The sequence below is a fragment of the Echeneis naucrates genome, unplaced genomic scaffold (genome assembly GCF_900963305.1).
Source record: "Echeneis naucrates unplaced genomic scaffold, fEcheNa1.1, whole genome shotgun sequence".
In the NCBI taxonomy this organism is placed as follows: Eukaryota; Metazoa; Chordata; class Actinopteri; order Carangiformes; family Echeneidae; genus Echeneis; species Echeneis naucrates.
In genome coordinates this window covers 706,736-729,039 of record NW_021780167.1, presented here as the reverse complement: position 1 = coordinate 729,039, position 22,304 = coordinate 706,736, and the positions used below count along the sequence as shown (strand labels likewise).

At 41.9% G+C, this 22,304-nt stretch overlaps 1 protein-coding gene across 1 annotated transcript; it reads left to right on the top strand.

Moving 5' to 3' along the window:
- The first annotated feature begins 9,141 nt into the window (after positions 1-9,141).
- Positions 9,142-18,592, top strand: LOC115038356 (homeodomain-interacting protein kinase 1-like). The gene is made up of 8 exons (XM_029497215.1): positions 9,142-9,198; positions 9,431-9,532; positions 14,981-15,205; positions 15,338-15,529; positions 15,624-15,805; positions 15,972-16,095; positions 16,269-16,273; positions 18,412-18,592. Exons 1-8 carry the CDS (start codon positions 9,142-9,144, stop codon positions 18,590-18,592), a joined length of 1,068 nt encoding a protein of 355 aa, XP_029353075.1.
- The last annotated feature ends 3,712 nt before the right edge of the window (positions 18,593-22,304 follow it).

The window sequence follows — 22,304 nt, the reverse complement described above, 5'->3', positions numbered from 1 at the left end:
TCCCTGGTATGACTCCTCCACTGCAGCTGGATTTGTGACTTAAAATGACACCCCCATTAAAAGCCCTCCTCCAGTCGCTCTCGTTGTCTGCACTGCTGTGTGTCTCCTGCACTAACAAAACGCTCAACCTCTTAATCGCCATCATCTTAAAAACAACAGCTCTTTTTTGTTCAGCCCTGGCTCTGGTCAGGTTTAGGCTGCCGACACACATCAGACAAAAAGAGAATCAGGTCTCAGGTGAGAAGGCATCGGAGTAAGCTAAAAAAAACCTCTGTTATCGTCAGACAAAAATGCATCACATTTCCTGAAAACGGCCTCCGACCAAAAGTATTCAGTCTCAGAAAAACCTATGTCAACTTTATGAAATACCAAGTCAGGTTTCAGACCAAACGGCCTCAGACAAAACATTGTCAGGGAAAAAACAGGCAGATCTTGCCCAGCAGAGGGGGCTCGTGTGGCAGAAGGCCTATTTTACATCTTCAACGTGCGGCAAATGATCAAGCGTGTTCGGAAGAAATTTGAGGACAATCAACAGGTAATGTGTAAATTTGAACTCTTTCTTACTTTAATAAGCAGTTTGATTTGAATGGGAGAGAAAAAATCCACAGCTTTTACGGTAGCCAGTTAAACTTACGTAGTAATGTCATACAGAAACAGAATGCGTAGCAGAATTGTGTACTTTAGTTGCTGAGGCCACTGAGGATGAGGAATAGGCAATGGGACCTGCTGAACCAGCAGCAGTATGTGTATGCAGGTAGCTGAGTGGTTAGCATGCAGGCCTCTCATGTCGTGGCTCCTGGTTTGAATCCAGATTGGAGGTCTTTTGCTTGTGCCGAAAAAGATTCAAAGCGTCAAGACTTCAGTGACGGTGACATCTGGTGGACAACTGAAGCCATAGCAACCTGTAAAGCGCACGACTGAAGCACTGGCACTGTTTCAATCCCATGACAGCAATTAAAGTTGAGAAAAGTCTGTGTGGTCGTTCAAGTGTTTTGTTGATTCATACCAAATCATGATTATATCGTCATTACAGTAAAATATGCAGATGCTCTCACACATACAAACATTCCAGATTAACCCAAAGAATAAATGCAAATTATATTAAGGGTTAAATGTTGATTAAGGGTTTATTTAAAAGTTTGAGCTTCATTTGAAAACTTTAAAAGGTCCACCACCAGCAACCTTCTCCCGCATCCATGAGGGCGAAAGACTGGACATGTCCTCCAGAGTCACCGCTGTCATACAATGTTAAGACTCCAGACCCCCCCGCCAATGAAAAAAAAAAAGTCAGTACCAGGACCGAGGGACGCCCGGTAATGGCCCGTGCACTGCCCTCCCCTCACGGGAATGGACCTTCGTCCCCAACCCCAAGCCTAACCCAGTTCCTCTCCTCCGAAAGACTGCACAAGTTTTTTAGGTTAGTAACTGAGACATGTTTAGATTTATATAGTTTCCTGAGGATTTTATAACATTATATTTTCATTTAAACACTAACTCCCTCCTCCCTAACCCTACTCCTGCTTGGGGAGGGCAGGAGTATGTTCTGCTGGACAGAACCACTCCTGAGACCCCCCAGGATCCAATAGGTGAGTCCAAAGGCTAATAAAACTACAGAGTATCTGTCATACAGATACTAGGTAGTGTATACACTTTGTTTTCAATGCAAGCACATATGAGAACTCTGCTGCTAAGACATATTTAGAACGTCACACCAAGATTGGGGTCCACATCACAGATCCAGCCTGGAAGATACGGTATAACATTATCTCTGTAGACAGTGAGAGTTTATGCAACACTTATTCCAGTCCTGTGTCTCTATACAGAGTGTGTTTGCGAGAGGCAGGACGGCTGAGAGTGTGGCTCCTCCATCCCCAGCCAGGCAGTCATGTCAGGGGTAGGGAAGGAGGAAGGCTGGGTGTGTGGCTCCTCCATCCCCCCATAATTAAGGTTGGGAAAAAAATAGTAAGTGGTGCACACAGTCCCATCCCTCTGTGACCAGGAAACAAAAGCTCTGGTCTGGACTAGCTGACCTGAGTCCATGGATCTAAAGAGTCCTGCCAGGTTTATATTCTCTAAACACGGGTTAAGGGGTAAAAAACACCAGGGGACGGGTTTTGGGGACATAACTTCTGAAGGGAAGGTTAGGGTTAGAGTTAGAGTAGGCTATGACAGTGTGGGTGTGTCACATCTTGCAAAAATGGAGGACTTTAGCAGGATGTGATAGCTGCACAAGCTTCCTTCCCACAAATACCTCACTTCCTTTTTTTTTTTGTTTTGTTAAAGAAAAATTGGTGTATCTCCAGAACGGAAGGCCGTAGAGGCAGTTTTTTGCAATTTCTGCCTCTTTTTGTATCACTGAAATTAAAGCTTTATAACTACAACAGTATTAATGAATGAAATGAAAGAAAACATTTGTCCCTTTACATCAATTGACTTCAAATATTGAATTGAGAAAATAAAAAAAAAAGTGACATTTCAAAATCTTATTTAGAAAACAGGTTGAATTTTACATATATGGATCAAACACTCCCTGTCCACATGTGTACCAAATTTTAGGTTAATATGTGACACCACTGAGGCACTTTTGAGTTTTTACCAAACAGTGTCCTTTGGCCATCTCCAGTCTGCCAAACCGATCCAAAATGGTCCAATTTGGCTAAAATGCACACTGCAACCTTTCCTTTTTTTCTTTTCAACAGATAACCTTTTGGGACCAATCACAAACATGGTTGCTTTTAGAAGCACCAGTTACATAAGTAAAATGCCATATGAACATTTCATTTATGGGGAGAATATTCGGTGTCCAAAACCAGAAGTAAACCCACAGCTATTAGTGATGGCTTAAATTATTAATTCACCATGTTGGTATAAAAAGATGACAATGACAAAAATGATGATAAAAATCAATGAAAAACAGAGTAAAAGAGAACTCCAGGCCGACAGCATTGCCTGTGTGCGTCACTGTGTGTGTCTCATGCGGCTCAACTCCGGTTACACAGCGCTTATTTGGGGTGAAAAGTTTTCCCAATCAGAGACGGTTATGCATCACAAAAAGATGAGCAGTCTGACAGACCTTAAAATTAGCATTAGCACAGAGGGGAAAGATGACAAAACGTCAGATTGACCGGACACGATGGATAAAACTGAACCACGGATTATTGTTGGGCACATCTTCAGCTTTAAAATGAAGACAAGCTTGTTAATTTATTCAGTAATGACTTCAGACTTTTTTTCTTTTTTGTGAGCAGGCTTGTTGAAAATGAAATAAACTCCATTTTTGTTCTTCGTTTTTGTTTTCTATGACAGTATACAATTTTTGGTGGTGAAAGAAACGGTGTAAAGATGGTACACATATGTTTACACTTACTTTGTTGTTGACGTGACGCCGAATTGAAATTTTCATGAAACCTAGGGGGACTGAGTGAACAGGTTAAAGGATCTCTGAAATATTAGAGATAAGACACTTTCTCTCCCATTGAGCACTTATTTTCCCAAATGCATAGTTTGGAGGTGTGAAGGCCGACCTTTGTCACTGGGGAAGGTGGGTCCGGTCTGAAAGTCAGTACACTTGTAGCACACACAGTCATGACAGACATACTCAAATTTCAGCCTGCTGGCTCAAAGCGTTTATGAAATATATAAAAAAAGACACTTAAGAATAATCTGGCTTCCCCTGGCAGATATCCACCTGACGGATGACCTTTGACACTTGGGAAGGTCTCTCCAGTCTGAAACTTGTATGTCCTGATGGACATACTGAAATTTCAGCCTGCTGGTACAAGTCTAAAGTCTCAGTCACAACAGATAGAGACAATCACACAAAATCATGTTCGGTATAAACCACCATGGTTTATACTTCACAGCGCTCCTATGAACGTTTCCTCAAGATTCAGACTGCTAGACAAGCGTCGCCTGAATGCAACTGTCCTCCAGAGAGAAGATCCTCTCAGGACCGCATCAACAACATCCACCGTCCAGTTGGCAGTCAGATGACCACAAACAGGCCAAACGAGATGTTGCCCAGACCCAGGCAAGTTTGAAGGAATGTCTGTCAGCCCAGTTGACTGAGAAGGAGCAGACTATGGAGAAGTGGAGGAAGGAGAGAGACACTCTGGTAGATTTGGAAGTCCAGCTGCAGGACTTCTCTCCAGCCAAGCAGAGAAGGACAAACTCATTCAAGAGCTACAGAATAACACACAACCACCACAAGAGGGTGGTGATGGTGGCATGACAGAGCTACAGGCTACTCTGCAGGAGAGGCAGGCAGAAACGGACTAAAGAACCTGTTCAGGTTCAGGGCAGTACAGCGTGGCAGTTGAGAGGCCTCCAAGCTTATTTAGAAATACCACACATACAAACAAACAGTCTTCACACTGTCTGTCTCCAAAGTTACAAACCTATTAAGTGTTTTAAGTCCATCTGCCATATGAGGCTTTACATTAAAGTTAATTCATTGTTAGCAACATTACGTGGGCGAGCCGACCCTTGTGATGGAGGTGTATTTCAGGTGACGTCACACGGTGAGGAAGATGTGAGGAATAGTGACCTGTGCATAAAGAAGAAAAGGGAAAAAACAAGTTCCTGTGAATTCATTTAAAGCAGAAATGGATTAAAACTGAACTCAGGTTCAGGGGAGTACAGCATGGCAGCTGACAGGCCTCCGAGCGTATTTGGAAATTCTCTTTTTTTGACAAACCAATGCCAGAACATAACACGGGAGTGCTTCACTGCCAATTTGGGTAGCCAGTGACCGGGGTCCCCCAAAAGAGAGGTAAAAAAAAAAAGGGGGCGGGGCAGCGAGTCAGACACACTCTGACCCAGCTATCATCAACAAGGGGTTTACTGACGATAACTAGAGGACTTTCTGGGAGAGACCTGGTCTGATTAGGAGAGATTGTGTCCATCCCACCGTGGGTGGAGCCACTCTTATATCTAGGAATATGGCCGATTTTATTAGAAAGCCAAAACCCGGAGAAGAGACCAGGAGGCAGAGCCGCAGTTTAACACGCTCCTCTGCGCCTCAGTCAGAGCGGTCACCTGCTGAGAATAGAATAGAGTCTCTGTCTATGTTTAGGTCTATAGAAACTGTGTCTGTCCCCCGAACACCTAAATTTAGAAAAGTTAATAAACCCAAATTAAACAGAAGAGGAGCTAAAATCAACAACTAAACTGAAATCAAAATTGCCACATATTCAGTCTCAAATAACACTGCGATCAAATGTGGACTGGTGAACATTTGATCACTATCATGGAAATCCCTACTAGTTAATGATCTCATCGCTGATCATCATCATTGATTTGTTTTGTATAGCAGAAACCTGGCTGCAGCAGGATGAGTATGTTGGTCTTAACGAATTTCCATGTCCCTCGTGCCACAGGTTGGGGGGGGTGGCATATTTCAGTCAAACTTACTAATCAACCCGAGACCAAAATCTGGCTGCAGGTCTTTTGAAAGCCTCACTCTTAGTCTTTCTTTCTGACTGCCCCCCTCTGGTTTGTTGAAACAATGGATGTTCTTCTTATGACCCCCCCATTTCAACACCTGAATCTCCTGCTCCAGCTCTGCCGCCGTCCATCATGATCTCTGAATGGGTCGGGGCCCCGGAGTGTCATGATGGAGATCCTAAACTGTGTGGTCCTTTCCTGACCTCCTGCTCAATGCTCTTCAGTCTGCAGCCATATTAGTTTACCTCTGAGGAAGCCAAGGTGGCATACGTCATTAGCAACCTTATGTGCAGAGCTCTCCTCTGGAGAACAGGGAGAGGGAGAGGCAGACTCCTGCCTGTGAAGGACAAGCTTGTTTCCTACCCTCTACCCTCCACACTTGATGGACTCAAAGAGCTTACCGCATCTCCCTCACCCCGGCAGTTCAAACTCTCAAGACCGAAGACCGTCTCAAGCTTATTAAGTTGCCTGGTGGGCTTCTCCAATTCTTTCAAGACCTCATTGTGCTTCTGAAGGTAGCTGGTAAATTCCTTTGGGGAACACATGTTCCTCATCATTACATCACCGATTCTCTGGTAGCCTTTGACATGAGCATTAGAGGCCCCCTCCCAGAGAGCCAGTATCTGGTCTAACTCCTTGAGGAATCCTCGGTGGAACTCATAGATGGGATCAATGTTGGAGAAGAGGAGCCTCATCAGCAGGGTTGTAAATTCATTTTTTTGATCACCATCCAATGTGGTTGGTGACTCTCTAAAGTTGCCAGCCAAACTAATTTCTGAATGAAATGTCTTCAGAGCTCTTTGAACTGATTTCTTCAGAGCCCTCATCCAAATCAGAGCCACTCTCAGTCCCTTTAGTTTGGCGTTTGTGCACAAACTCAGGCCTGCGTGAGTGAAAACTGTCAGCATGCCAGATGTCAATGGCTTTGCTGGGATCAAAGTTTTTGATGTCAGGTGAGCACAACAGGGTTTTAAGGAGGTCAGAGAGGGTCTCACCTTTCAGGCGGGACCGCCAGTCACTCTTTACCTGCTTCATAACACTGAACCCTCTCTCACAGTCAGCTGTAGTTGCAGGGATGGTGAGGAGAGCATCAAAAAGATCAACGTCAACAAACGGATGGCACAGCATTCGGTTCACAGGAGGCCAGGTCCTCTCAAAGGTTCCTGTAGCAGGATCAGACAGACAGTAAGCGTTAGGCACTAGGGGAAAAAAAAAAAAATATATATATATATATATATATAATTATGTAATTATATAATTGGCGGGTGTGAATTAGAACCGTGGTCATCAGGCCTTCAGTCCTGTCATTTTCTTTGATCACAGCGCTGCAGAACCACACAGCGGAAAGAGGCTTAAAAAGTGGAACCACACTGAAGAGGTTGGAATATAATCACTTCATTTTGGGGCTCATTTACATTCTCCTGCAACATCAAACAATTTATCAGATATCAAAGCATTTGACCGAAGTATGTCTTACTATTATTCTATATTTTAGATCATAACACTGGATGACACAAAGCAGGAGGAGGACCAGCCTGACCCGGCCAGTTGTGGGGATGAAATCCCACATTAGGATGATCCGGCTTTCAGAGGTTTGAAGATATTATACTAGATAATACACTGAAGTGACATCAGTTTATTAGTTCATAAATAATAATAATAATAATAATAATAATAATAATAATAATAATAATAATAATAATAATAATAATAATAATAATAATAATAATAATAACAATAATTGTATTTGTATAGTACTTTTCATACAAAAGGAGATGTAGCTCAAAGTGCTTTACAATCAAAGATAAATACAGACTCCCCCTCCCTCCACACACACATACACAAGATCACACAAACTCACAAAGTCAACACTCATGTTACATTATGATGGACTAAGTACTGAGGAAACGCCATCTTGAGTTAAAAAGAAATAAAATAAATAAAATGAGGAAACACAGGAAATAAATTCTCAATAAAACAATAAGAAGACAAATAAAATTGAACAAAATAAAAAAAAAAAATATATTATTTATATAAAATAGAATCAAATGAAACAAAATATCTAAAATTGATTTGATTAAAAATGTAGTTAAAAGCCAGACTAAAAAGCTGGGTCTTAAGTTTACTTTTAAAAATATTAATATTACATGTCACCTTCAGATCTTCAGGCAGGGTATTCCATAAACGGGGACACAGTAATAAAAAGATGCCTCACCGTATGTTTTGGTTCTAACTTTGGGTACTGTTAAAAGGCCACTTCCTGAAGACCTGGGGGTTCTGCTGGGTTCATATGGTAGAAGCAAGTTAGATAAATAAGAAGGAGCAAGACCATTAAGAGCTTTATAAACCAATAAAAGAAGTTTAAAATCAATTCTAAAACACACAGGAAGCCAATGCAGAGACTTTAAAATCAGTGTAATATGAGCTCTCTTTCTGGTCTTTGTCAGCATTCCAGCGGCTGAGTTTTGAAGTAATTGTAGTTGGAAAATATTCTTTTTAGGGAGACCAGAAAGAAGAGCATTGCAGTGGTCAACCCTGCAGGTAATAAAAGCACAAATAGGTGTGTCTGCATTGGCTTGAGAGAGAAACTGGTGCACTTTGGCATTGTTCTTTAAATGATAAAATGCCTTTCTTGTGACGTCCTTTATATGAGCCTCAAAGTTCAGTTCTGCGTTAAATGTTGCACCAAGATGTTTTACTTGTTGACATGGGCTGAAAGAGACAGCTTGTACTTTGCTAGCCAGTTTCTCTCTCTGGTCTCCTGTACCAATTACTAAAACCTGACTTTTGTCCTGGTTGAGCTGTAGAAAGTTGTCTGCCATCCAGAATTCATCCAGAATCTGAAATACAGTTAAAAAGGACATCAAGTGGTCCATGCTGTGATATTTTCTGAAACCAGACTGATATATTTCAGCAGTGTTTGTCAAGGTCATAAAATCATTTATGCGTCCAAATTGTTGTTCTTCTTCGAGTACATTGGGGATACTTTTTTTTTAACCATACTTCATATTTCATCAAGTGCATTTCAGTATGGGTGCATTTGAGCTCCGCTGAGTACACTTTATTATTGGTTCCTGTTACTGACTCAAAACAGGTCTCAGATGCAGAGATGTGTGAATGCTAGATGTCGACTTAATATTAGACACAAACATTTATCATGTCTAACTATTCTTTGTATACCCCTGTGTGTTTTTCCTATAAAAACTCATTTGAATATTTTCATCAACGTTAACATTTAATTTTCAATTAAAATGACACAGACAACAACTCGTCTCTTCTCTTCTCTCTGTCTCTCCCTCGCTCCCATTTCAGAGGACATCAGAAAAGCCCGGCCGAAAGACCCCCCAACCAGGTACCGGTTTTTTGGCTACCTGGCTGCGTTCTTGGCCTCCATTTACAGCCACAGGACCGGGGTCTTCACCAAGATGAAGATGAAGGAGTTCAGGGACGATAAGGCCTTATAGATCTTATAAGTGCAAGTCTTATATAAAACAACATCTTAATGGCATTACTTTCACAACACGGTAAAAATACAGACTCGCCCAGGTTTACCTGACGGCGGAAGAATACGGCTGGTGCCGGGAGTGGCTCAGGCTACAAAAAAAGAGCTGTCCCCACCACCAACTACTTTTCAGCAGCCTGGGCCGGGGAGAGGCCAAGGATCTGGTCCGTTACTTTCGGAAGACCTGGGCCGAGATGGGCCTGCCGGGATTACCGACCCTCCTGGATATCAGGACTGCTGTGGCCACATACGTGAGTATCACAAACACCTGACACTTGATCTTCACCGGCTAGATTCACTCCATACTGACCCAAGGCTGATCTTCTGTTTTTAGAACTTGGAGAGGAATGACGCTGTTGGTCGGCAAAACCTCTCAGAGTTTATGTGCCACAGCGTGGCCACCCAGGACAGGTTTTATGCAATTTACAAAAACCTCGGCAGGGCCTAAAAATTCCAGGAGCTGTTTGTGTGTCTCTGATGGAGGACAGCTCCACTCCTGACTCCACCTCTGCCACCGCCACCACTTGCAGTTCCCCCTCAGACAAGGACAACAGACCCATCCAGGAGAAGGAGGAACTGGTCAGAGTAAGTTAAATCCTTGTAATCATGATCACGCCACAGTCCACATTCTCTGAGCTCAATTGGTGCCTTTTCTAAAGGAGAGACTGAAGAAGAGGTTGGGGCCTTCTGATGCCCAAATACGGGCGAAGAAGTTTAAGGAAAGAGTTGGATTTTCACCCAGCAAAAAGTCCCTGATGAAAAGGGTCAGGGTGGTTGTCAGGGACTTATCCAAGTAATTGTCAAGTTGGTTCTTGTGTTCTTGTATATAGTTTTTGTTGCTTTTTTATTTTGTATTGTATTTTATATTCATAAAATTGTTATATAAATGTGTATATTGTTAAAAATATTGTGGATAAAAATTTCTTTGTGTTTGTATTTGTTTGAACATGTGCTTTGAGTCCCAGTCTGACACTCAGAGATACTTAGAGATACTTTAAATATCAAATGTGTAACCCAAACTTAGGACTATGTTGGTAAAGCAGTCAGGTAATTTCAGGTCAAGTCAAGTCATTCTCTATCATATTGTAGAGCACATAAAAAATAAATAAATAAATAAATAAATAAACAATTGCTGCACAGATTTAAAATAAAGTAACAGTAACCCATACTGCAATGCACTTGATGAAATATGATTTATGATTTTAAAAAGTATCCCCAGTGTACTCACAGCAGTCTATCTTTAAAGTGATCATAGTAGCCCTAATGCACTCAGTTTTTATTGAGTGTTCCTTTTCTCAATATTTCATGAACGCGGAAATGCGCGACCTTCCCTAGGGTCAAAGGTCAGCTGTCAAGTGTGCACCTGTGGTTTTCCTCAATGTGTCAGCCCAAATGAACTCTGTCTTTGTACATTCTTGCTGTCGTCATCCTGCAGGTGCTGAATCTTCTCCAGAGTGACTTTATCTAACAGACCCTCATCACATCATAACATAATCCCTGCATTTTTTCTTTCTTAGTTTTTTACACATTATTTACCTGAACAAGTATGAACAACAAATAAACCTCCAGCTAATGAACTCTGTCTTCGTACATTCTTGCTGTCGTCATCCTGCAGGTGCTGAATCTTCTCCAGAGTGACTTTATCTAACAGACCCTCATCCCATCATAACATAATCCCTGCATTTTTTTCTTTCTTAGTTTTTTACACATTATTTACCTGAACAAGTATGAACAACAAACAAATCTTAAAGTGAAAGATGTGTTACCTTTCTTAACGCTAAAGAAAAACCAACCCTCAGTAAAAACCTGAACAACTATAACGAGCTAACATCCTTTCTAAATGATCATCTCCAAAACAAGTGCAGACTTAACATCCACCCCAGCATCTACAGTGGCACATGAACTGTCCCTCCCAGGATGAATGTAAGGAGTAGATGTAACATTTCTATCTTCACTAAGTAGGGAATTGGCTGAACCACAGTTTTGTGCTAGTACTCGACACATTATGTTCATCTATAGTAAACTGGGGAAAGAAATCATTTCAAAATCTATAACCTTGACTGTTACCCTTAGCAGTTAATCCAAATAGAGAAGAAATATACCTTGTGGGTTTCACACATCAAATGAGCTACAGCTATGAAAAGAAAATGAAAAACAATCCCTTAGCAGTTCTCTGTTAAACATCAGAATATCATGACATTTTCAATCCTTCAGTTAACATATCAGTTATCATTTTTTTGGTCCCCCCACTATCAGGCCACCACACAGTCCAAAAATCAGGCTCTAAACCAGGACTGGGCTAAAGATAAAAATAAGCTACATCAGCTTTTGTTTTGAAATGCTTGCGTGGTGCCAGTGAGCTTGATTGAAAATAATTGCCCAATTAAACTTTGGCAAAAGCCGCCAATAATTCTCTGCATCTGGTACACGGGTTGATAAAACACAGTCAGTCATCTGTCTCACACTTAAAGCAGAAAATCAAAGAGTGCAGGTTAGCTCACTTCATAAAACACAATAAAGTGTACATATAAAGGAGCTACATTTCTCATTAAGAGTAACAAAAACTGCTCATGAATTGTTACATGAAGGTAATTCCTAAAAAATAATATGGTGCACTTACCAGAGGGACTGCAAGGCTTAATTGCTGCTACACCACAGGGTGTGCAGCCTTAATCCACTGGGTTGTTGCATTCATGGACCCTTGGAAAAGCTGTGGTGGAATGTAACCAAGTACAAACTCTGTTTTCTTAAGTAGATTTAGTTATGGATACTGTTACATTTTACAGTAAACATCTAATTATTAAACTGAACGGTAAGTTGCCACAGATCAGTCCGTGTATATGTGTATATAGATAGATAGATAGATAGATAGATAGATAGATAGATAGATAGATAGATAGATACTTTATTTATCCCAGACTGGGAAATTGCAGTGTAACAGCAGCATTACACATAGGGAATAAAATATATAACATGAATGCATCTGGGTGTTCAGTCAGTAGTTTGGCAGCGGTGGAGCTGATGACGTCACAGGCTACCGCTGCATCAGCTGACGGGGGGATGTCAACAGTGATAACAATGGTGGACGTGAACTTCCTTGGTGGATAATACGGGCGCATTCCTACAGCCAGCAGTTCGATGTCTGGGTTATAGAGACGTTCCTTCATGACATTTGGAAAAGTCTCTGTCTCCCCGTACCAAACTGTAACCTGGGACCTCAACGCTGCTGTCCGGGATGTTCGAGTGCAGCCATGTTTCACTGAAGCAACATATGCTACAGTCACGGTATTCCCTCTGGGTCTTCACAAGCGCTGCCAGTTCGTCCGTCTTGTTCCCCAAAGGTATATGTGGCGCAAGGTGTTTTCAGAGACATTGGGACTTGACCAAAATACCTTTTTTTTGTATGTTGTTAACAGCGAAGGACTTTAGAAAACAGGCTGAAATCACCTTGTGATATGTTGATTATGGTTTTGGGTTATTTGCTCATGAATGTTTGTATTTACACGGTGGGACCGCCTGGTCAGCAGAGGGCGCTGTGTCTAAACGGCCTCGGTAGCTGACGCCGCTCAGTAGTGGAGCGAGCGAGACGTTAGACAGCAGTAGCGAGATGGTGAGGCACAGATGCTGAGGACTGATGTGTGTGTTTATTGCTGTTCCTACACAATAAAAGTGAATGTGCTACACAAGAAGATCCTCCTTCTTTTAAGTGTAACATATATACCGGAGGTTTGCAACCTTTTCATCACCGTGGACATCGCTGATTTTCAAACACAATATGTTTTTTGGGGGGCATCAAGGATGGACGGGACTTTTAGAATTGGGACGGCTATCTTAACAAAACCAACAGAGCTTGGCAACCGACGTCGGTCCACAGCTGGAGTTGGCCAATCGCACGCGTCATTTGGCCCAATTATGGATTACTTGATAACAAGCATAAGCCCCTGACACACCAACAACATGGAGATTTCCCAAAGCAGAATAAATAGCAACATGTGTTGGTCATTTCTCTGCTCTCTTTTGTTTTATGTTCATTATGACACCAGTGAGTAGTGGTAGTTACTGGAGGCCACCACCAGAGGGAGTGTACCATTTTGATGTCAAGGGACAACCCGCTTCCCCTCTTCAATCATCATCCAAGTGACGAGAGAAAAGCGCACATCAGTGTCACATATTATACACTCCCCTTCTCAGGGCTTTTACACCTATAGCTAGGCTAACGCTAAATACTGCTGTAAAATGAACTGATTAGTCAAAATTAGTCCTTAGTCCTGTATGATTCAGGCTGATGGCTGCAACACAACAGACAAAATGAAAAGATTTGGATTAAAATACAGTAATTCATTTAGTTTTTCAATATCAAAACTTGAACTTTCAACTTCAAATCTCTTTTTTCAAATGAATACTGGGACCTCATTTATAAAATGTGCGTAGGAACTAGGTGACTAAAAGTGTACGTACAGCCAAGGTCATGAATCTTTGGCAAGCTGAAGATGGAGTGGAAGTGTAAATATAGTGGTTTTATTAGTGAGAAGGGGGCACAGCTATTTAAACACTACGGGTTAAAACATGGAAGTTACACAAGGACGCTGCTATTTCCTTGTTTGCAGCAGGTTTGTTTGTGTACATTCAAGTCCTTAAACGGCCTTAAAGCACACATACCTGAGCGCTCTGTACAGGAAGTTATCAGACAGCTTTGTGAGATACATTATTTGTCCGAGCCACTTCTGCATCATAAGGTGAATATGATTCTTAAGGAGTATGACTCTGAGGTAGATGAGTCCATTGTGAAACAGGTGAGCAGTGAAGAAGAAGCATAAGTGCCTTTGAGCTCAGAGACAAAGACAGGCATGACAGACAAGTGCAGGAAGTGATGGAAGACCCAGAACTAGGCAGAACATACGGAGTGAAAAAAGAGTGTCCTTGGACTGCAAAACTGCAGCACTTTCATGTTGTTAAAGGTTCCCCTCCTGAGCTCATGATCTTCTGGAGGACACAGTCCCCATAGAGTTGTCTTTGTGCCTTTCAGCTCTAATTTCCAAGGGATATTTTAATCCAGAAATCTGGTGACTCTGGTGACTCTGTCAAAACTCTGTCAACTGGCAGTTGTTATACAAAACAGGTTAAATAAATATTCTTTTTTTTTTTTTGTTACTGCCATTTGCTGTCTTTTGGACAAAGTTTTAAATCCAATAACATTGCAGGTAAAAGTTTCCGCTCTGTATCGCATGCTGCTGTGTCGAGAGTGATCATGACATGTCCTCTGTGGGAAGATATGACTTTAATCAGAATGAGATATCCATAATAAGGTTTGTATGGCTCTATATACTCTTAAAAATATCTACAATTCTATTTTTCTTATTCAATCTAATGTTTCCTGTCACAGAGAGGGAAGGTGGTCACACAAACTTTGGACAATATTGTAGATAACATGGACTTGGATGCATACGCCGTATGTCCCCGCTGTAAGCATATGTACAGTATGTAAGTAGCAGTTTGTAATAGGTTTCATCAAAGTGTTTACATTTTTGTGTTATTAGTGCACATATTTTATGTCATATGTACCATGTTGATCTTTACTCCACAGTTTAGTTTTCATCAGAATCTTTGTTCGGAATGTTACATCAAAGGCAAATGATGTCATAGAGCAGAATGACCAACTTCAAGGCACAATAACAAGCTCCACAGTCGGTGTGTGCATCAGACAGTGACGACACATTTCAACAGCCAGCGTTTCATATTTGGATTTTGGATTGCCTTTCCATTTTAACCCATCTTTCTACGTTGGACGTTTTTTTGACAGCACTGGAATTTTCCTCTAACATCAAATCCTGTGATTGGTAAGTATGTTCAGTTTGCCAACTTATCTTAGAATTGATACTTTTCCTCACAACATTTGATTCAACGTAGGGTTAGGGTTAGACAGTTTAGAGTTAGACAGTAGAGTATTCCTATGCCTATACAGTATTCCTCTGACGGGAATGCTATTTCTTACATTGTGACACAATATTGTGTCCACATCCATCCTGTTTTCAGCTTGTGATGGCATCAAAGACGTCCCCCACTCCATGTGTCCAGGAGGGCAAGTTAGTTGAAGGGGGCTGGCTCAGCTCCAAATCCTGCCGATACCAGGTGCAGTCCATTTTGGGAGAGGGCACCTTTGGAAAAGTGGCAAAATGCACAAGGATGGATGACTCGAAGACGGTCGCCATCAAAATGGTCAAGAAAAGGAACGACCAAGCTGAGAAGGCAAATGCGGAGGTACGTAAGCTCTACGTGACGATCAAAGTTAGACTTGTGCTGTATGGTCATCCTTTAGATTTTGGTTCATTCAGCTGTGTTCTTAGCTGCAAAGCTCATTTAGAATCTGCCTGACCAGACGTACCTCCACAGGTGGTCATACTTGAGAAGCTGAAATCACTGAACGCGGACAAATGCGACATTGTTCAATGGTACCAGGTTTTCAATAACAATGGCTACATTTGCCTTGAGTTTGAACTCCTGGACAAAAGCCTCTTTGATTTGATGAAAGAAAGGTTCTTTCGACCCCTTTTTCTGAGTGAGATCAGACCCATCATCAAGCAGGCTAATGTGTTATGATGTAAACAGTATAAACATTGAAAAATGCTGATAAATAGTTGAAATAAATGTTAAATGTGTGATATTCATGACTTTTCAGCTTGCCAACGCACTTGAACACTTGAAGAGTATTAGATTAATACACGCAGACCTCAAGTTGGAAAATGTGATGTTGGTCAACCATATTCAGCAGCCATACAGAGTCAAAGTGATTGACTTTGGCCTGGCATGCGAGGTTTCAAAAGCCAAGGTGTGCTCATACATTCAGAGCCGTCCATACCGGTGAGTAACTGCAATCATAGCTGATCTCTTAGCGTTGTCCCACTATCCATTAACACTAACTGTCAATGTCTTTATGAGGGTGTTAAGCCAGCAGAATTCATTGTGCTCCAAAATATTGGCAGTAGCTTTCATAACTGTATGATTCTGGGTTCTTGTCCTCTCTCAGATCTCCAGAGATTATTTTGGGGCTCCCATTTACAGAGGCCATAGATATGTGGTCTCTGGGCTGCATCGCTGCTGCTCTGTACATCGGCACTCTGCTCTATCCTGGCAATTCATCATATGATGTAGTAAGCAGCACTTCAGCGATTCTTAAAAATCTGTTTTTTTTAACATGTGCACACATCAGATATATATATATATATCTGATAAGAGTTAATGTGCCTGAAGATAGGATAGAAAAAGAATCCATAAAGAATTCATCAAAAGCTCCCAGCCCTTACTTTATGTGTTGTATTTACAGATGAGGTACATCGTGGAGACGCAGGGTCAGCCGCCGGATCATCTGCTCACACGCTTTTTCCAAAGAAGCCGTCAATGTGCCTCTTCTCTTTGGAAACTTAAGGTACCTACTCAAAATGTGCTTCCTTCTTGTTCTCATGTTTATGCTCTGTGTTGGTGTTTGTCCAAGCCTGATGTGCTCAGAATGTCATTGCTAACAAATATACTATTAGACACAAGAACAGGTATACAAAGACACAAAGATTCAGTCCCAGGATAGCAGAAGGTTAAAGCTGACCTCTCTGGATAGCATCCTGCATGTAGGTGTTCTTTTGTAGACATGAAAACATGAAGCGCTCATGAAAGGATTTATTGTCTTGCTGCAGTGTTAGGTCTTGCTTTAAAACGATGGAGGCCTTCTGCAACAAAACAGGTAAATCTGTGCGTCCATCACCACGGCAGCCCCGCTGTAGCACCGCTGGCCTTGTCCGGCTCAAACACGTCAGCCAACACCCCTGCTCCGCTAACCAGACGACACATTCAGATAGGTCAGGGGCAAAAGAAAGCTCCATCATAAAGATGAGGATGTAAACAAAACATCTCATCCATCCAAAAATATCAAGTCTGCCTTTGACCGCCATTATTCTGCTCCCTACGGAAGGCCACACAAACGCCAACGCCACATTACACCTCCGTCTTACAGCACCGAGACCAAGAGGCAAGCTCAGTCACACTTGCCAAGAAAAACGCCTGACGACCATTGGCAGTCTAGAAAAAGAGGCCGAGAGAAGGAAATGAAGGCCCGACGTTAACACGTTTGAATTGCACTGATTGTACGGTTCATGGATATGAATTCATATGCATACATTATGAACCTGTTGCATTGCAAAAAATAAAAAAAGAATAAAACAAAAAAGCTCCACTCGTTCAGTCCGGTAATAACCACTCAACAGGGAGGCATCCCTACAAAGCACTTCACTGCCAGATTGAAATATAACTTTAGTAGTAGAGAGTCCAATTTACTGCTGCTAAAGCTGAATCATCAAATACCTCTAACTACATAATAAATCTCTTACAATGGCAGAGAAAAATACACTATAGCAGGCTGGAACTGATAATAGCGGCGTGCAATGAGAGCACAGCCGGGTGCTGAGAAGTAGCCTGAAATATTCATAATGCTGCAGTCCCTCCTCGCTCATGATTTCTCTCTGTTTCCTTTACCATGACATCCAGCCCTAACGTACACTGCCTTTCTGCACTCATCTACTGGAACACAAAGCAGAGAAATCAGGGTCTGCAAACCATTTTAAGCATTTCCCCGTGTTAGATGGGTAATTCTCTCCCGTTCTGAGGCCTCCCCCTGCCGCATCACAGTGGCGTCCCATTGGTGTTCATTAACAAAGCTAGTCAAGAAATGGAAAAAAAACCCTCATCTTTCTCATTTCACTCCTTAGTTCTCTCTGCTGCCTGCCTCCATCCAGGTGGAATTCTCTGCTCCTGGATTTTAGGCCAGTTGCATGCAGAAAAACAACCAACAACAACCAAGCACAAAAACAAACAGGAGCTTGTGCTTGTAGAAAAGTTTTAGTTTAGTTTTAGTTGATATGTTTTTGGGTTGTGCGATTAGGAAGGAAAAAAAAAGCCACTTCTTGTGTGTTCTATCTGAAAGGAAGGAAGTTCCTGTACTCTGAATACTTTCTCATGAGAAAACTAGTGACATGCAAAAAGAGATTAGTCAGTGACAGTTCCACATTCCCTTTTCAAAGACAGAGAACAGCTCTGAGTCCAGCATGACACATGATGGTTATTTTACTCACATGTTGTTAACCATGACACTTCATTTACATGTGCACAGGGTTTTTGTTTTAAGAAAGGCTTATCATTTTCTGCATCATCTGAGATTCAGCCCAGACAACAAACTCAGTGATCGTCTTCTTTACTGTCAAACTAAATAATCACTGTTGGTTTATCAGCAGCAACAGTTGCAATTTCTTCTCAAGTTGAAATTGCTGTGATGCAAACCTTGGTAAGGACTCTGGCCAATTTTTTTCTTGGTGCTTCTTGTCAGCACACAAGGATTTGTGAGGTGTCAGCTTTTTTTCCTCCATGATGTTATGCAGATGCTTCTCTTCTCTCTCCTCTTATCTTTGTTCCATTTTCACCAGATGCTCCCAACAACTCCTCAGTGTGCATCAGTCCATCAGCGTCAGGAACCTGAGCTGCTCCAGCAGAGCCAAGCCCCCCGTCAGCCACTTCACCTGGTACAAGGAGAGCACAGATGGACCTATGAATGTATCTGAAGGGCACCTTTACAGTTTCAGGGCCACATATGGAGAAGTTTATTAGTGCGTGGTCACCAATGATTTTGGTTATGGGAACTCATCAAAGATCCATCTGTCTATTGACGATAAAGGCCTCCTCTAAAGTATGTGTCCCCTTTTTCCTTTCCTTTTTCTCTGCTGTGACATACCTCACAGTGTGTTTGTGTGTTTGTTCGTAACCAATTTCTTAAGTATCACAACTCCACATTACATGGTGTCCATTCACCTGGCGTTCTTGCTTTTCTCTCAGGAGAACCTGTAAAATGGGGGCCAGATCTTGGTGGAATCGCTGGAGTTCTACCTGCGTTTGGTAAATATCACAAATCAAAGCCAGTGACTTGGCTCAGTTAATGTCACTCACATTTGACTGGCACATTGAATATTTGATGTAATACTCGTTGTCTCTCAGGTGAATATTCACTTGTTTACATGTTGTTTGCTCCTATTTCTTCCGTTTTTTTCTTTATGACAGCTAATCATCTAGGTTGTAAAATGATCATGCAAAAAGCTGTAAACTCCGTCAGAGCCAATATTGTGCTCTGAGGCTGGTTCTCACCTCCATCATAGTCCTTTACTTACTGATATCTTTTAATCTTCTGCTGTGTTTATCAGTAAAATAGAATGACTCCCTCATGTTTGTGCTCCTCCGCCGCTCAGACTTGAGATTACATTCATGTTTATCCAGAATAATACCAAATAATAACCATTTATGTGAAACTTGGTCATAACTGCCGTAGGAAGTCTTGGGTACGGTGCTAAAGCATTTTGTGACATCACCTTGACCTTTGACCTTTGAGCACCAAAATGCAATGCAAATGCGATAATATGATAATAATTCAGAATGAATGTGCTGCTAACAGCAGAGGAAACAGGAGGAACTTAATGTCTGCAGGTCAAAGTTCATTACCGAAGGTCAGAAGGTCATCGTGGAGCCAGTTGCTGAAGATCCGTGACAGCAGTAACGGTTGGGGATAATAGATACTAAGGACATCAGTGTATTGCAATATGGTTTTTCTTTTACTGTGTATTTTGGGATATTTTATTTTTATTTTTGATTCTTCCTGTTGAGCAGATGTGGACTAATGTTTTCTGTTTGTTTTTGTTTCAGCTCTTACGTTGTTGTTGTTGTTGTTGTTGGTCGAATTGAAGGCAAAAAGGAATAAAATACTTCAGACCACCACCAGTAAAGCTTTATTAATTTCAATTGGCACAACAGTAAGAGCTTGAGCATCCACCGCCATGCTGTTAGATGTCGGCAGTAACCCGTGACATTATTAAAATCATATATGAGAGACTAACAGGCATCGATGGAGATTTTGATGCTGAACATGATTTATTCATTCATGTATATATGTTTATATACTGTATATAATAATATATAATATATATATAACCCTCCAAAGTGCGTCAGCTGACTTACTTGGCAAAGGTAACCTCTTCAGAACTCGCTCCCCTGCTGAACCAGGTGATCTGACACTACCCCTTCCTCTTCTCCATCCTCCAACCGCTCTTCTCGCTACAACAGCTTAATGCCTTGTGCACTGCCTCTGAAGTCTTCTGCCCCACAAAGAGTGAGGCTGCCCTGGGCAGAAGCAGCTTGAAAAAGGACTCGTAGGGTACAGGGGCTGGATTCTTGCTGCAAGGCCTTGGGAAGAAGACCCCCAACTCGGCGACCTCATCATCTGGGACAGAGGGGCTCCGGTGCAGGTGGGGATCAATTGGACTGGAAGGACCAGGGCTCTTCCAGGCCGAGGACCGAACTCCTGCTGTCCCCTCCCACTCCCCCACCTCCTCGTTCACTGCCAACACCGCTGGTGCTCGCAGTGTTCTCTGCTTGTGCTGTTGTGCTGTTGATATAACATGGTCCCGGACAGGGCCTCCGGGCTGGGTGTTAAAGAGCATCTTGTCTTGTGCGTGACAACCAGTGGTGTGATGGAAAGGGGAATCAAAGCCACGCAGGCCTGGCAGCTCGTGTGTGTCCTCAGTGATCTTCAGCAGCTCCTCAGTGATGGCAGCCTCTTCCTTCTCCTTCTCTGTTCTCAGCTGAAGCTCCAACTCGTGTTTCTTCATGAAGACCGACAGCTCAGTTAAAGTCATAGAAACATTTCCTGCGGCTCCTGTATCTCAGTTTGTTGTCCCTTCACCACTCTTCTCTGTGTCCTTCATTGGCTCCTGTCTCACCTCCGTCAGATGGTCCAGCTTCACTGGCTCAGTGCATCAGTCTGTTCAGTCTGTTGGTGTCAGCTGCCCTAAGCCTGCTGCCCCAGCACACCACAGCATACAGGATAGCACTGGCTACCACAGTACAGTCCTGCAGATGTTGAAGGACCTCAGAAAATAGAGGCGACTCTGGCCCTTCCTGTAGAGGGGGCGTCAGTGTTTTTAGCCCAGTCCACTTCATTATCAATGTGTATTCCAACATATTGGAATATGTATGCACACTTGTAAGCAATCGACCGCCGTCGGTTGCCGTCGGTTGCCAAGCTCTGTTGGTTTTGTTAAGATAGCCGTCCCATCTGTCCTTGATGTCCCCCAAAAAAACAACTCTTTGGATCTTACTGAATGACGGAAATGACATATTTTGTTTGAAAATCAGCAAATTTCGGTGAAAAGCGACTAGTTTGCAGTTAAAATTGTCCACCGATGAACGGTCCACAGTGGTTTTGCTTTTTGGAAACTATTAAAGCGACCCTAGAATGTGTAGACAGTGAACGTGTCATATAAGTTGACAGATAACATGGCAGCAGACCAAGGATGGATTTATAGATATATTGCATGGTTCTGTGCATAGATCAGTGTTTGTCAAACTTTTTTAGCCCATGGACCACTTTATCTTCCAGAGTACCACCAAACAGAATCCCACTCTAACACGCTCCCAAAACACAACAACATATGAAGAATAAGCTAAATTTATGTTTAATATACAACAGTTTAAAGTAAAAAAAAAATAATAATAATAATTATTCAAACAAATGCCATGATATGATCAGAAATTCTTATATGAATTTCATTTTATTTGAAAAAGTAAATGTGAAATGAGCTGCAGCTTATTAACAACAAACTGCACTTATACTGTAACAGCCTATAGGTCCCACTTCATGTCATTCTAAAGAGCCAATAGTTTGAAACTAAGGTGGTGGGTATAGGAAGTCTATGTTTGTAATTATGGTAACAATAAAATGCTGAAAAAAATGTTCCCCTTAATGTCCAATATCACTGAAATGACTGGGATTTTACACATGAAACAAAAACTAGGACAATACAAAACTAATAGATCTGTGACTTTTATATTTTGATCTTTCCGTCAAAAACTCAATGTGAATGTTAGTGAGACGAGTGGTGCTGCTTATCACACATCAGTTTCTGAATGTCTGGCTCCAAAGAGGAGAGTTTCAGTCTCACACTTGGCTTGGCTTGTTCACACTTGTTGCGATGTTTTGTTTTCAAACCAAGTGTGGAAAAGCCAACCTCACTGTTATATGTAGCTGGGAAGGGCATGAGCACTTTGAGGGCAGCAAGCTTTGGATGTTCAGGAAGGAGATGAGCCCAGAAGTCTGTTAAGGGCTGTTGTTTCAATGACATTTTGAGATCTCCATCTGATGCAATGTCCACAAGACTATTGCCTTTGAGTAGTGAGAGCTTGCTACAAACGGATTTCTGATCCACTCAAAGTCCACATCTAGCTCTGGAAAGTATTTTCCAAGCTGCATGTGAAGGTCTTGCAGATGTTCCTTTGT

What these genes read in the sequence shown, in the direction of transcription:
- LOC115038356 (XM_029497215.1), top strand. Translation starts at nt 9,142, where the DNA reads ATGGGCCTGCCGGGATTACCGACCCTCCTGGATATCAGGACTGCTGTG. An exon ending in GGACTGCTGTGGCCACATAC is followed by an intron (nt 9,199 to 9,430) that starts GTGAGTATCACA and finishes TCTCTGATGGAG; the next exon opens with GACAGCTCCACTCCTGACTC. An exon ending in AGAAGGAGGAACTGGTCAGA is followed by an intron (nt 9,533 to 14,980) that starts GTAAGTTAAATC and finishes TCCTGTTTTCAG; the next exon opens with CTTGTGATGGCATCAAAGAC.